The 14019-nt window shown below is 37.4% G+C and overlaps 1 protein-coding gene across 1 annotated transcript; it reads left to right on the top strand.

Annotated features, from left to right (window-relative positions):
- Window positions 1-4227: 4227 nt before the first annotated feature.
- Window positions 4228-13707, top strand: LOC137168361 (uncharacterized). Its single transcript, XM_067570906.1, has 8 exons — window positions 4228-4282; window positions 4377-4691; window positions 5962-6276; window positions 8166-8459; window positions 8601-8894; window positions 10287-10610; window positions 12235-12369; window positions 12497-13707. Exons 1-8 carry the CDS (start codon window positions 4228-4230, stop codon window positions 12883-12885), a joined length of 2121 nt encoding a protein of 706 aa, XP_067427007.1. The 3' UTR covers window positions 12886-13707.
- Window positions 13708-14019: the final 312 nt, after the last annotated feature.

Genomic DNA, 14019 nt, shown 5'->3' with positions numbered 1-14019 from the left:
GCAAGCTGAGAGCAGAGTGAGAGAGAGAAAGGTGGGGGGGGGGGGCAGCGGTTATTTGCTGGCACAGGGTAACACAGGGCCAGCTGTAGCCATTTTGGTGCCCTAGGCGAGATTAGGATTTGCATTACTAAAATAAAAGCTTGCACCACGGAGATAAGTTCCAACATTACTCTGAGTAACAACTAAATAGTTACACACATGCTCCTAGGGTAGGTGTCAATCATAAAATGTCACAGAACTCACTGATGGTAAAACAACAGTTTTTCTGCCTCACAGCATCATTTTTTTCACTAATTGCTGCCATTTTAAAACACAGTAATCCAGTATAAACCTAATTTATTGATATGATATGTCAATATCGGCCTAGCTTATTGCAATGTGCAACAATGCCAAGTGCCTCATGCCAGCTTACACATAGCTGGTGCAACCCAGTGCAGAATTCTATGTTTTTATGGATATAGCGTTGGTCATTGAAATTTCAGAACAATGTCTTACGTTCTAGGAAGGAGCAGTTTCCAGGTTCTAGATAACTAGCTACTGGCTTGCCATTCAGTCTCATATCCTTCAATCTGTAACATTATCTGAGTATAGCAGCTATCGTAGTATCATTATCTAGCACTAGCTTTATTGCTACTTAGCTAGCTAGCTACTACAAATGAAAAGTCTAACGTTAAGATAACGCAATATACTTCTATATTGGGCTTTATTTTCCTCCTCCTCTTTTCTCTGTTTTCTTCCTTGCACACCTGAAGGTTTGGGCCTTTTCATTATGAAATAAAATGTGAATATCTGCTTCTTGACATCTCCTCACGGACTTGAGCTGTGATGCACATCAGCAGTGTCCCACTACTCACTACTTTCAGTGCGCATAGTTCAGGTGGAGGGCAGATGAAAAATTGTGAGGAACAGAGGTGCAAAATTTCTTCTTTTCTTTATTTGTTCATTTGTTACCTCAGGAAAGAAAATGAGGAAGGGCATCCACTGGTGAATTTTTATTTATTCATGTATTTATTTGTTTATTTATATATTTATTTTTCTTCTAGGGTGACCAGTGTCCACTAGACAAGGTGGCAACCTAGGCGAATGGGGCTACAAACTGGGAGCTCCACACAAACTAATAAGAAAATACAGGCAGAGGGCAGAGTCTCTGTAGATACATACACCACCACACACTTCTTGTGGGTTGTAAGTGATGATTGAGAGGGATTATTTTTGTATGAGTTTATATTTTTTTATTGTTTTTTAGGTTAGGTTTATTTTATTAGGTGTGAAAAACACGGGGTTGGGTTGTGAAACGCTAGCCTATTAGGGATGTGCAGAGGGTCCAGTATTTGTATTTGTATCTGTATTTGTTGAGGTAGCAAAATTATTTGTATTTGTATTTGAATATAAGTGGAAAGAGGCTTAAAAATTCTGTTTTTATTTTTATTACGCTTTTAATTTTAGAAAATTAAAATGTTACAATAAATGTTCATGAATAAACTACCTTACGAAGGGGGTCTCCACACCGGGTCTCAAACTGGAGTCTCCCAGATCATAGGCAACTGTGCTGACTACTGAGCTAAACTTTACTCATCGCTTCATTACAGACAGACCTCTACCTATTTATACACCCATAACACAGAGACAGCACAGCGTGAAACATTTAGGGAAGAACTTCAAAGGTGATTCTTGCTTTGCACTTTTCATTTATTGCCTATTTTTTACAACCTAACTTTGTAGAGAGGAGAAGGGAAACAACAGGTTATGGAGAGTCCCTTGGGAGCACTTCGCATGTGTCAGTAGCTGAGCTTTATCTCTGGGGAACACCCCCGACTCTGGGACTGAAGTTCAAATTAGGAAATATGTCATGTAGCAGGTGGATGTGACTCCCCTTGTTGAGACCTGCTGATAGACGTAACAGCAGAGCAGAGGAGAGAGACTGAGATAGCAATGTGACCAACCTGTGCACTGGTATTTGACATGTTTTTGTTTTTTTCTTTCCTGAATACAAATAATTTTTAAAATATTTATATGAAACAAACATTCATTAAAAAAAAAACACACTATATGTGCATTGCCGAATAATGTATTTGTATTCGGGCACACCCCTACTATGTACAACTGTGCTGATAAATGGGGGATGCTGATCTCCTTTTGATATTTAATATTAGAGTGTGGTGTTTCTGTTCACTTATCATCTTGCATCATTAACTTCACTTTATATATATTCCATTGTTGTTTATGGTGGTCACTTAGGTTGTAAACAAGGAGTGAAAGTAACTTGTGTTACTGCAAATGGATGGAAGGAAAGTGTGTAAATGGATGCACATTTATAGTCAGCACCCCTCAGTGAGAATATGTTACAGCATGCACGAGAATGAAGATGTTCCACATCTCATCCAAAAGGGTTCCTCGGTTCTGCTGTTGCTGCCTCTACTCATAGCTACAGTATATCAAGGGCACAATCACTAACCTCAGTCTGTTCCACCTCTGATGGTCTTAAACAATAAACTATCAGATTGTGCTACTGTGAAGGTTCTTAAATTGGGCTAAATGCTTTGTTACATCCTGTAGGAGCCAGCTACATCAGTAATATTAATGGAAAGTTTACAATTTACTAAAAATGTTAACTTGTACATAAAAGTGGTGTATGTGTATTTAATCATATATATTCAGCCTTTCAGATTATTTGCTGCTGAGATATTCAGGTTGTAGCTGCAGGTTTCCAACATTACTGTTTAAAATATCTGTACATTTGCTGGTTCAGCAAACAGAAGACAGATTTTACAGAACCTTTAGCAAGTAAGAGTCATATATAAAGCCCCCGTAGTTACTGTTGCTATATCCTGTTGAGGTTTCCATTCTTGCACAGTAGTTTTAAGGCAGTACATATGCACTTTCAGAAAGAGGTAGACAAGAGCAGACTTCTAAGTGTGGTATGAAATGGCCGTGGCCTTGTTAGTAACGCTGGGTCACTACTGCACATGAGCCAGTTAGCTGGATATGTTAACATTTGCAGTTTATGTTAGAGCAGACAAACAAACTCTTACATTGCTCTTTCAGTTTTTGCCTTTGGAAAGGATGAAAAAAGAAACCTGTGGTGGCTCTGAGAGCTGCAACATAGAAAACACCAATTTGACAACACACATAACATTTAGAAAAAAAAGAAAAACAAACCAAAAAAAAAACAAAAAAAAAAAAACGCTGCAAATTGAGAAAACACAGCCAAAAACAGAAAAGTGTTACAAATACAGAAAGTTACCTGAATGACAAAAATGCCTAAAATGACTTCTTCTTTTGTAGTTCACTTTTGATGAACAATCGCTGTGAGTGCTAATTGTGGTAACAAACACATTGTGTTTCCTGTGGCTGTTTCTCAATAAAAGCCAAGTTGTGTTTTGCCAGTTGAACACTTTTAATGTGAAGCAGCAGCAGTAGGAATATATATTATTATTACTATATTAAAATAGCTCTGATATGAGACATACACAATAATGCTGTTATTAATGAGATAAACTTGTGCTTACATACATGCATTGTTTACTGTGAATCCCTCATGATATTGCCTCTGAATCCAGCGCTGCCATGGCAGACTACACCAATACCAATAAAAGCCACTATATAGAGAGAAAATCTCTGAATTTAAATATATTGAATGGCTGTTGCAGAAAAAAATGCAGTCCATAAATAGTATCAAAAATGAGGTTTGACTTCATTACAAAAATCTTAAGCATTAAAACTTTAAGTAAATATACTGTATAGTAAAAATGTGGAAGAAAAAATACACAAGACATAGGTAATATCTCAGAAGTATAGTGCTTGCTTAAAAGTGAGTTTTGTACACAAATGTGTTGCTTGAGTGTTGCAACTTTTGTTCCTTGCACATTATGGTTCCAGAATATTTAATGTGAGAAGAAGAAAAAAAAAGAAACAAATCACCAGAAAGAGACAGAGGAAGTGATCCAGGAAGGACAAGCAGTGTGAAATGTTTCTGTACAACGCGTTTTATTGTTCAGTTTTCTGTTGTCGGCTCTGTCTTTGTACAGAGAAACCGTTGCTATTTGACCCTGATGCATTTTCTAAAATGTCGTTCTAAAAAACTGTTTTTCTGTATACAGATTTTAGAGGAAGGAGGACTTTTGGAATTCACTTTAAAGTTTCTTGACTTTGTTTCATCAAAATAGGAACCTAAATCAGAAAAAGGGCAATTTTCATCTCAGCACTTTTCAGCTTATATAATGAGCCATGTCGTGTTTTTTCTTTCCTATAGTCTATCTTCTCCTCACCTCAACCGCTTCAGGTCAGTACATTCCTCTGTGTGATGCATTAAATCCTTTTTTAAGAGTTTACTTCATTTGTAAAATTTTGTGTGTTACGTCTTTTGTGCCTGATAGGTGATCAGATCAGATTAGCTGGGCCTGGGTCCACTTGGTGCTCTGGAAGAGTTGAAATCTATTACAACAACACCTGGGGAACAGTCTGTGATGACAGCTGGGACTTAAATGATGCTGAGGTGGTTTGCTGGCAGCTGGGCTGTGGGACGTCACTGGAGGCCCCTCAATCAGCCCACTTTGGTCAAGGAACAGGACAAATCTGGCTTGATGATGTGCGCTGTTCAGGCAGTGAATGGTCTCTAAATGAGTGTCAACACAGAGGATTTGGGACACACAACTGTGGACATGGTGAGGACGCTGGTGTCGTCTGTTCAGGTGAGAAAACTTTGGAATATAGCATTTAGAATAAATGTAAACCTTGATTTATAACAGTTCTGTCATCCAGTCGGTGTGACTTGTGATGTGTGTCAACACCATTTAGTGGTGAAAAACAGCTGGTAACCACTTTCTGCAGCATGTTTTCAGCATTGAATAGCAGAGTAGCAAGTGTGAAATGTTTCTTAATCTACTGTTAATCAAACTGTGATGTAAGTGTGGATCGAGCATTTGATAACTGTGAAAAGCATTATATCTTACTGGCAGTTGTGACTATAGTAGTTTGTTTCTTCAACAGTCTGTTTGAGTGATGCCAAGCAGGAAAATTAATGACAAGTTTTGCAAAATGTTTTCTACCAAAATATTTTCAGTCATGTACGTAGTACATACAGCCTGCCTCTCTCCTTTCCCACCAAACCAGACCTCAGGCTTCTTCACCTCTTCTGCTTTCTTCATGCATCAAGGCTGTAGCATAAGATGTGAGTGTGTGTGAAAAGAGCATCTGATAGCACAAACAGGACTATATAAGGAAACTCCCTTGCTACTTCTCTACAAATCTGTGGCTCTGGTCCCAAATACTGTTCATCTCTGACATGCTTGTGCCATATGAGCCTCCGCACATCTGGGGCTGGCCTACTGGCTGTCTCACGTGTTAGAACAAAACACGATGATCTTTCTATTTCACTTGATTTGAACTGCACTGGTTTTTAAGTACTTTGTCTTTTTTACTTTATCTTTTATACTTTTTAAGTATTTTATCTTTTGTATCTCTTGTATGTGCATTTCCACATTTTGATTGTAAATCTTTTACCTTTACTGTATTTTTATTACTCTGTAAAGCACTTTGACTTGTCCCAGTGTATGAAATGTGTTATACAAATAAAGCTGCCTTGCCTTGCTTTTCATTAGAGCCTCTTTTCAAAGCCCTGCTGGTTCAAGGCTTCTGACATAAAAAAAAACAAGTAACAGTGACTCCGACAGTGTTTCCCTCCAAGATTCACCAAACTCTGCCACAAGTCTCAGAAAACCAACTTGTGAAATGGATAATATAATATCATGTATTGGAATCGTTTGTGCATGTTCATATTACTAGTGGTTGGTTTAGTGTTGATAATGTATCTGCATGTATCACTTTTTTTTACTGCTAATAATGTTTGCTGTCATTTAATAGAATCAATAATAATGGTTTTGGTAAAACTGCTCCAAGATACACACACAAGAGATACTTGTTCTATCCAGCATTAATTTGTCTTCTGTGTTCTGTGCCTAGGTGTTCAGATCAGATTAGCTGGGCCTGGGTCCACTCGGTGCTCTGGAAGAGTTGAAATCAATCACAACAACACCTGGGGAACAGTCTGTGATGACGGCTGGGACTTAGTTGATGCTGAGGTGGTCTGCAGACAGTTGACCTGTGGGACAGCTGTAAGTGCCCCTAAATCTGCTCTTTTTGGTGAAGGAACCGGACAAATCTGGCTTGATGAAGTGAGCTGTTCAGGCAGTGAAAGGTCTCTAACTGAGTGTCGACACAGAGGATTTGGGACACACGACTGTGGACACAGTGAGGACGCTGGTGTCGTCTGTTCAGGTGAGAAAACATTTTAATCACTTACATGATATACTGTATGTTATGATAATATAAAAACAGACTGATTGGCAGTCTGAAGGGCCATGTGACACAATACTGATCACTTTAATCTCAAAGTGTTACATACAAGGAGACACATGGTTGCAAAATGACTCTTTTCTAATTTAGCAGAAAAGCTACACTGACAAGATATTTATAATGTCTGCACAATGTTAAGCTGATGTTTGGGAAACCAAGCAGTTTCCCGAAGTGGACGAATATAGAAAGTGTTTTTCATTGTTACTGTTAAGAGACACTGTCAAAGGAATTCTCCACTGACAGTCTATCCTTGAACTATCACCCAAAGAGCATTTTCTCCAGTGCTGCAATTTAATTAAAATAAAGTAATAAACAGTTTGAGACTCAAAGAGGAAAATTTCATAAAAATTTCATAAAAAAGTAAATATTCAAAAAGTTCAAAGGTACATATTCTGCTTTTTGTGATTTTCTGTTATTTATATACTGTTGTGGGATGTTTATGTTAAACATGGTCAGAGTTCCAAAACTGATGAACATAAGTAAAAAATACTCCCTGTAAGTCAAAAGCCAGGGCTTCAACCTGCCCTGAACACTTCGTCTGCATAGTTACCTCTACTTCCTCCTCATGATGAGGTCAGACTTGCCCACAAATGGCTGTCTGTACTGTAGCCTTTCCAATGTTACTGCTAAGGTCTTTTCATGTGTTGTTTATGTTGTCCACTCTCATATTTTGGAATCGCATTCCAGCTCAAACAAGTATGGATGTAATTGAGAAGTTTCCATTTTGAGTAAAGAACGAGAAAAAGAAGTGAAATCCTACTACTACTACCACAGCATGTGTATAACCTCATGAACCACATGAAGTCAGTCAAGGCACAGTTTTTGGGAGCTAACCAATCAGAACAGAGTGGGCTCATTGGGAGGGGACCTTAAAAAGACAGAAGCTAAAATGGCCTGTTTCAGACAGAGGCTGAAGTGAGGGGCTGCATAATCAATCAATCAATCAATCTTTATTTATATAGCGCCATATCACAACAGAAGTCATCTCAAGGCACTTTTCACATAGAGCAGGTCAGTAAAGGGTCAGTATGAGATAAATTTTAAAAAAAGAATATGTACAAAAAAGAATATGTACAAATGCTTCCAAAAAGGGTCAGTGTAAGACCTTTTTAAACTGTAAATCATGCAAAGATATTCCAGGAGAGCCCTAGAATATAAATATAGTATGTAGTAATATGTCCCCTTTTAAAAAAAGAAAGAAAAGAATATCATTTGTGTGGCAGAACTTTGTTTTTTCTTCTTTCCTCTCCCGTTAATCATGCCATGACCCCTCAGATTTATATGATGACCTATTGGAGGGGGCTGACCCCTAAGTTTGGAACCACAAGAATAAATTACTTAAATGTGTGTAAAGTAGATAAAATTAACTGCTTACTTTAAGTACATGTACTACTTGTTTAGTTTCACTGAAGTTGGATTTTCAATGCAGGACTTTTACGTTTTATATGTTTTTATTGTCACTGTATATAAAAAGTAAATGATCACGACTCCCCCAGTCAGAACTTGTTAAGAGGCTGAAATATAACAAAGCTAAAAGAGAAGGTAGTGCCTTATACATATGCTTTTTTTAAATTATTTTTCATAATTTATCATGAATCCAATTTAAGGATTGGATAAACAAAGCTTGTGACTTGGTGATTTGTTAGTTGATGTGTGTCAAATTCTGCCCACAATAGTTGCCTCATGCTAGTTGTGGTTGTTTCACCACTACATGCTCACTGAGCTCTGAAATAAAAGGAAAAGCAAATGTGAATCAATGATGTAACACTGAATGCTGTGACTCACATTGATTACTGTGCTATTTTTTTCAGTGGATGTCCCAAAGCCCAACATCTCCATGAATCCTACTGGTGAGGTTAACTGGGGTCAGAACGTCAGCATCACTTGTTCAGTCTCAACTCAGCTTTCAGGTGGAACATTCATTCTGAATAATAACTCAAGTTCATTCAGAAAGAATCAAACATCAAGTACCAACTCTGCTACCTTCAACATGACTAATGTGAACTTTGATGATGAGGGATCGTACCAGTGTCAGTATGAGACAAGCATTTCAAATCAATCATTCAGTTCCTCCCCGAGTGACTCTGCCACACTCTCTGTTACTGGTAAGATCTAAGTCCTGCACTTGATGTTTTATTCACTTGTTTATAATAAATGGAAATCAAGCAACTTCATAAGAGTGCAGAATATAAAGCTCAGCTCAAAGGCAACACATTTAATACTCTAATATTGTGTTGATTTTCCAGTGAGCTTCCCAAAGCCCAGCATCTCCATGAATCCTGCTGGTGAGGTTAACTGGGGTCAGAACGTCGGCATCACTTGTTCAATCTCAACTCAGGTTTTAGGTGGAACATTCATTCTGAAGAAGACCTCAAGCTCATTCAGAATGACCCAATGGTCAAGTACCAACTCCGCTACCTTCAACATCCTTCAAGTGACCTTCAGTAATGAGGGATTGTACCAGTGTCAGTATGAGATAAGGGGTTCAAGACGAAACTTCAACTCCCCTCTAAGTGACTCTGTCAGACTCTCTATCACTGGTAAGAAAAGCAAATTAATCAATACATTAACTCATAAAACAAAACAAAAATCACACAACAGTAGTGCAGTGACACCATCAAATCTGTCTGAAAACATCACAAGATAAAAGGCGTTAGCGTCATAACAAAACAAATTATGATGCAATTTGGTGTGTTTTTGCTGTCATGTTTAAAAATTGTGTTTCAAAAAGTTATTGTTAAAAAAACTCAAAAATACTATATAACCAGCACTACAAGTAATTAGTATTAGTAAGAGTGAAGACAATCTTAAAATCTCCCCTCAAAATATTTTATGTAGCTGCTGAAAAACTAAAGTGACATGTCATTAAAAATATAAAAACCTAAAGAACAAGAGGAAACGGACATGTTTTAGTATAAAGTGAGAAGTCAAACTACAACTGGAATATCGCTTAAGTTTCAAAATAGAAATCTTAACAAATAACCAGTCAAATGGTTTCCAAGAAGGTTCATTGTTATTCTTCATTGCTTTGTTTTCTGAGGTGACCCCAGAGATTTCACTGTTTTCCATTGATAAGTGGCTCCCTTTCTGTTGCACATTGCAATATGGAACAATAATGTCCATAAACACCACACACACAAAATCGCATTGTCTTTGTCTGCATTCTGGCAACAATTATATTTGTTTTTTTACTGTTTTGAGTTCAACGAGAAGACTGATCTCATTTTCACCTCTCTGTACAAAGACTTGGAAGCAGTCAAGCTCTATGAAAAGCGATAAAAAGGAAAATTCTTATTCTTTATTTTGATCCTCAGTAGCTGCCTCTAAGGTAGCAGCTATATACCTATAACACATAGTTATTTAAAAAACTAAACATTACAACAGATCAGGTTGGTTAATTATTATTAGAAGAAGGCATGTTAGTAAATGGAACAGCAAGAAAAAATATAAAAGCCCTCTGAATATGTTCAAAAGTATGTTTTTTTTTATTAATTCTGTCAATTTTTTCTCCTTTCATTATTTTATTAGAATAATAGTATTGTAAAATTCTTAATTGGCATTTAAATGATAATTTTAAGATGTTTTGCCAATATTTATGAATACATAAGCAAACTAATTTTATTTAACATCATTTATGTCTTTCAAAGCAAATCAGTGTATCGAATAATAATAATCATCAACTAAAAAGTCTATAATTATTCCAGTGCTACACCCCAGCTCCAAGTGAAAATCATGGTATCATCACTTATCCTCGGTTCTTTGTTTTTACCTTTATTTTTCTTTCATTTTTAGAAAAATGCATTGAGATTAGTCCTGTGAAATGTTTTTCTAGAATAATATAGCTTGAATATGCAGAATTCTGAATAAATCTCATCTTTGCTGATTTAAAAATGTATATTTTTTAAATCCTGTGTACCCTTTTTTCTACCCAGTGAGACTGCAGCAGCCCAATATCTCCCTGACATCTCCTAATGGAGAGCTGGTCTGGGGTGCTGAGGGTGCAGAGGTCACCAGGAGTTCCAGCTTTGTCTTCACTTGCTCCATTAACTCCATCTATCGTGAAGGCCATTTCTCTCTCATCTTCTCTGGCTCCAACGTTAATTACACAAAGCCAGCAGTCAACCTCTCAGCCTCCTTTAACTTCCCTGAGGCTGAGTATGAACACCAGGGCAACTACAGCTGTGTGTATGAAGTCACTCTGTCTGGGCAGAAGTTCAGTTCAACAGAGACAGCACCGATTACTGTCATCATTAAATGTAAGTAGACTGTAGAATTTAAGCTATGCATTGATATATTTTATGAACAATAGCTGAATGATACATTTGCCAATGTACTAGAATCACATAAGCTATTTATATTGTTAACTTAAACACAACTAAATATGACCCACTGGTGCTAATTACTCTCCTTACCCTTTCACTATGCACACTGGAAGATAAAGGTTGTGGGTTCACATACATACTGTAATTATCAACCACCGAAGTTTTGGTTCAGGCATGATCTCCTTCTATTTATCCTCCCACCACACAGAAAAGCCTCGATATAAATTAGAGACCAACATAGAGACACACACGCACAGAGAAACAGGAACACACAAAACAGAGCGTGGGCGAGCATAAAAACTAAACTAAACAAGAAACAGAAACTGAACTTATGTGGTCTGCATTCTATTGTGTTTACTTACTAAATTAAAAAAAATACAAATAGACCTTTCAGCAAACAACTGGCTTTATACTGATTTCATGAACTGCTGCGTGTGTAAAGATGGTGGTGACAGTTATTGTTGTTAGGTGAATGGTTGAGTAGTGATGAGAAAAAACGCAGACTGTGCCATGTTCACTGAACCTGGGATAGAGGGTGTCATGTGCTATACAGATTGTAAAGCCCTTTGAGGGCTGACTTTAATTTACTTGACTGTAATGTTACATAATTGTTTTTCATTGTTTTTTGCCCCAAAACCCCAAAATATTATTTCCTTGTGACCTGGTTGCAAATGTTTGATGGTCTGGCACTGGTCCATGGCCGGGGGACTGGGAGTCTTAACATCATACATAGTTTCAATGAAGAGATAAAACAGATCGGGGACCCTTGGTCAAACTCTTATTTAATGGAGGTCCATGGTCTATTTTGTGTCAGTTTAGGGGTGCTTGACAGCAAAAAGTTTGAGAACCACTGGTATAGAGGACCTGCCTGCAGACTGTTCTGGAACTAAAATGCAAGTGTATGCAGAAGATGTAGTTTTGTATAGTCATGAAAGAAGGAAAAAAGAGCAAATAAATACCATATAAAATATCTCTAAATGGTTGAGTGCTTCCTCATTGCACCCAAACACTACATTACATTAAAATTTTCTAAATGTAGGCCTATGTATTGTTGTTAAGGTGTGTTGACATACAAAATGAGTTTTAGACGTGGTACATTGAATACAGTGTCAATGGAAAGATGTGAGTGGATGCAAAAACATGCAGGCTCACTTCATGCAGCACTAATACAAGCAAAGAAACTCAGTTCTACAAAAAAAAAAAAAACAAACAAACAAACAAAAAAAATCATTCATATACAACTGTGTGAATGACCCAATGTGTTCATCCTGAAGAGGGTTAATGCCTGGGACTCCCCCCAGTCAGTCAGAACTGAAAAAGTCTTTAGGATGAGAGATGATTGGTTTTCAAGAATGTAAAGCAAGTCCAGTTGCGTTTGGATGACTGAGAATGTTGACAGACAACTACAGGTGAGCCAAACAGTAGTGAAATACTCTCATAAAAAAGTGTTTATCTTAAATCTTGCAGCAGTTACTTGTGGAGTAAATTATACTTGTAAGAGTATCAGGTATGTTTTGAAGAACGAACATAACCTTGACTATGTTTTGTCCTCCTATAGTGCCGTTGTTGCTGCTGATGTCTTCAGTAGCTGCTGGGAGTCTGCTGCTGCTCCTGCTGGTCTTGTTGGTGGTCTGTCTGGTCCGCAGGAGAAGACGACAAGCCAAACAGCCCATAGCTCTCGCTCTGACTCCAGGTCTGTACTCACCAGGATACACAATTTCTCAGTTTTCACTACACACTTTCAACCAAAGAATTTTGTGCTTTTAACAAAATGATTTCACATTCATGACACATTTTTGTTCCAATGATCGGGTTTCCAGTGGCTTTCAGTGTTAAGAATCATAACGGAGATGATGAGGATGAGGAGGAGGAGGAAGACTATGAGAACGTTGAGCCAGTGAACACCAAGATGAAACTCAAAGAGCAAGCAGGCGGAATGGAGGAAGAGGAGAGTGATGATTATGAGCAGCCAGAGAGTGATGAAGGTCATGATTATGAAGACGTGGACAGTGATGTGAATTACATAAATGCCGAGGAGTTCTGCCACAGTGTAGAGGACGAAGGTCATGATTATGAAGACGTGGACAGTGATGTGAATTACATAAATGCCGAGGAGTTCTGTCACAGTGTAGAGGACAATGGAGAGGAAGAAGATGAAGAAGAAGAAGAAACCAGTGATGATGAAGATGACTATGTAAATGAAGGCTAAGCCAGTCATTTTGTGAACAAACTGTGGATATTTACAGAGAACAGCAGAATATTTATCAAAATTTCTGAGGTTACCACAGGTCAACATTATTACAGTGGTTACTATGGATAAAGGTTGAAGGTTGAAGTGCACAGACACTGAGAATGGACTTTTCAGTGAAGCAGGAGACATCTTACGTGCAGCAATTAAACCTTTTGAAATGAAATATATTTGCATATTCATTGATTGTGGATTTTTCAATGAGAATGAAGGAGTAGATGTAATTTTAAGGATTTTTTAACATGGTAACTGAAAAGTTTTTGTGAACAAAACATGACAATTTATTATTTCAAGCCCATTAGTATTTTTATATTTCCTCCTCAACATGTCTGGGGGGGATCTTTAATCTTATGTGGAATTGCTTGTTACTGTAATTATTGCGTCAAATGACATTTTTTTTATGATGCATGGCATGATGTTATTAGGGTTTCAGTTTGAGGTGTGGAGAAGTGGATCAGTAATAAAAAAGTGTTATTGTTTTTTGTTTTTTTTTGCTGGGGAATATCTTTGTTGTTGTTTTACACCATTTGAAGACATAGCAGATGGTCGTCCACCAAGAGCTGGGTTCTGCTTGAGGTTTCTACCCGTTAAAGGGGAGTTTTTCCTTACCGCTGTCGCCAAGTGCTTGCTCATGGGGGAATTGTTGGGTCTCTGTAAATTAAAGAGTACGGTCTTGACCTGCTCTATGTGAAACGTAGCTTGAGATGACTTTTGTTGTGATATGGCGCTATATGAATAAAAATTGATTGATTGATTGATTTATAATTTACATACATAAATTGTACATTTTTATTTTGAAATATTGTTTTAAAGGCTACATGTAAAGTGATTAATGTTGAAAACATAGCTTACTTATAGATACGTATTTCATTTAAATAAATTTCTTAATGAAGTCATTTGTTTTCTTGCCCATCTCTTTGCACATGCAAATACTCACACATAACCGAGATATAACCATGGGGAGTCTTAAGCAGGATGGTCTCATACAACCATGAATACTGACCAGACTGGGTGGTGTAATAATAGTCCAATAATTTATAGCCGAGGAAAAGGGCAGCCATCTTGAACCTCCCTTTCTATTTCTGTTCCTGGCAT

Source organism: Thunnus thynnus, chromosome 17, assembly GCF_963924715.1.
Source record: "Thunnus thynnus chromosome 17, fThuThy2.1, whole genome shotgun sequence".
NCBI classification, from domain to species: domain Eukaryota; kingdom Metazoa; phylum Chordata; class Actinopteri; order Scombriformes; family Scombridae; genus Thunnus; species Thunnus thynnus.
This window is presented reverse-complemented; position numbering and strand designations above follow the sequence as displayed.

What these genes read in the sequence shown, in the direction of transcription:
- LOC137168361 (XM_067570906.1), top strand. Translation starts at nt 4,228, where the DNA reads ATGTCGTGTTTTTTCTTTCCTATAGTCTATCTTCTCCTCACCTCAACC. An exon ending in CCTCACCTCAACCGCTTCAG is followed by an intron (nt 4,283 to 4,376) that starts GTCAGTACATTC and finishes TGTGCCTGATAG; the next exon opens with GTGATCAGATCAGATTAGCT. An exon ending in GATTACTGTCATCATTAAAT is followed by an intron (nt 10,611 to 12,234) that starts GTAAGTAGACTG and finishes GTCCTCCTATAG; the next exon opens with TGCCGTTGTTGCTGCTGATG.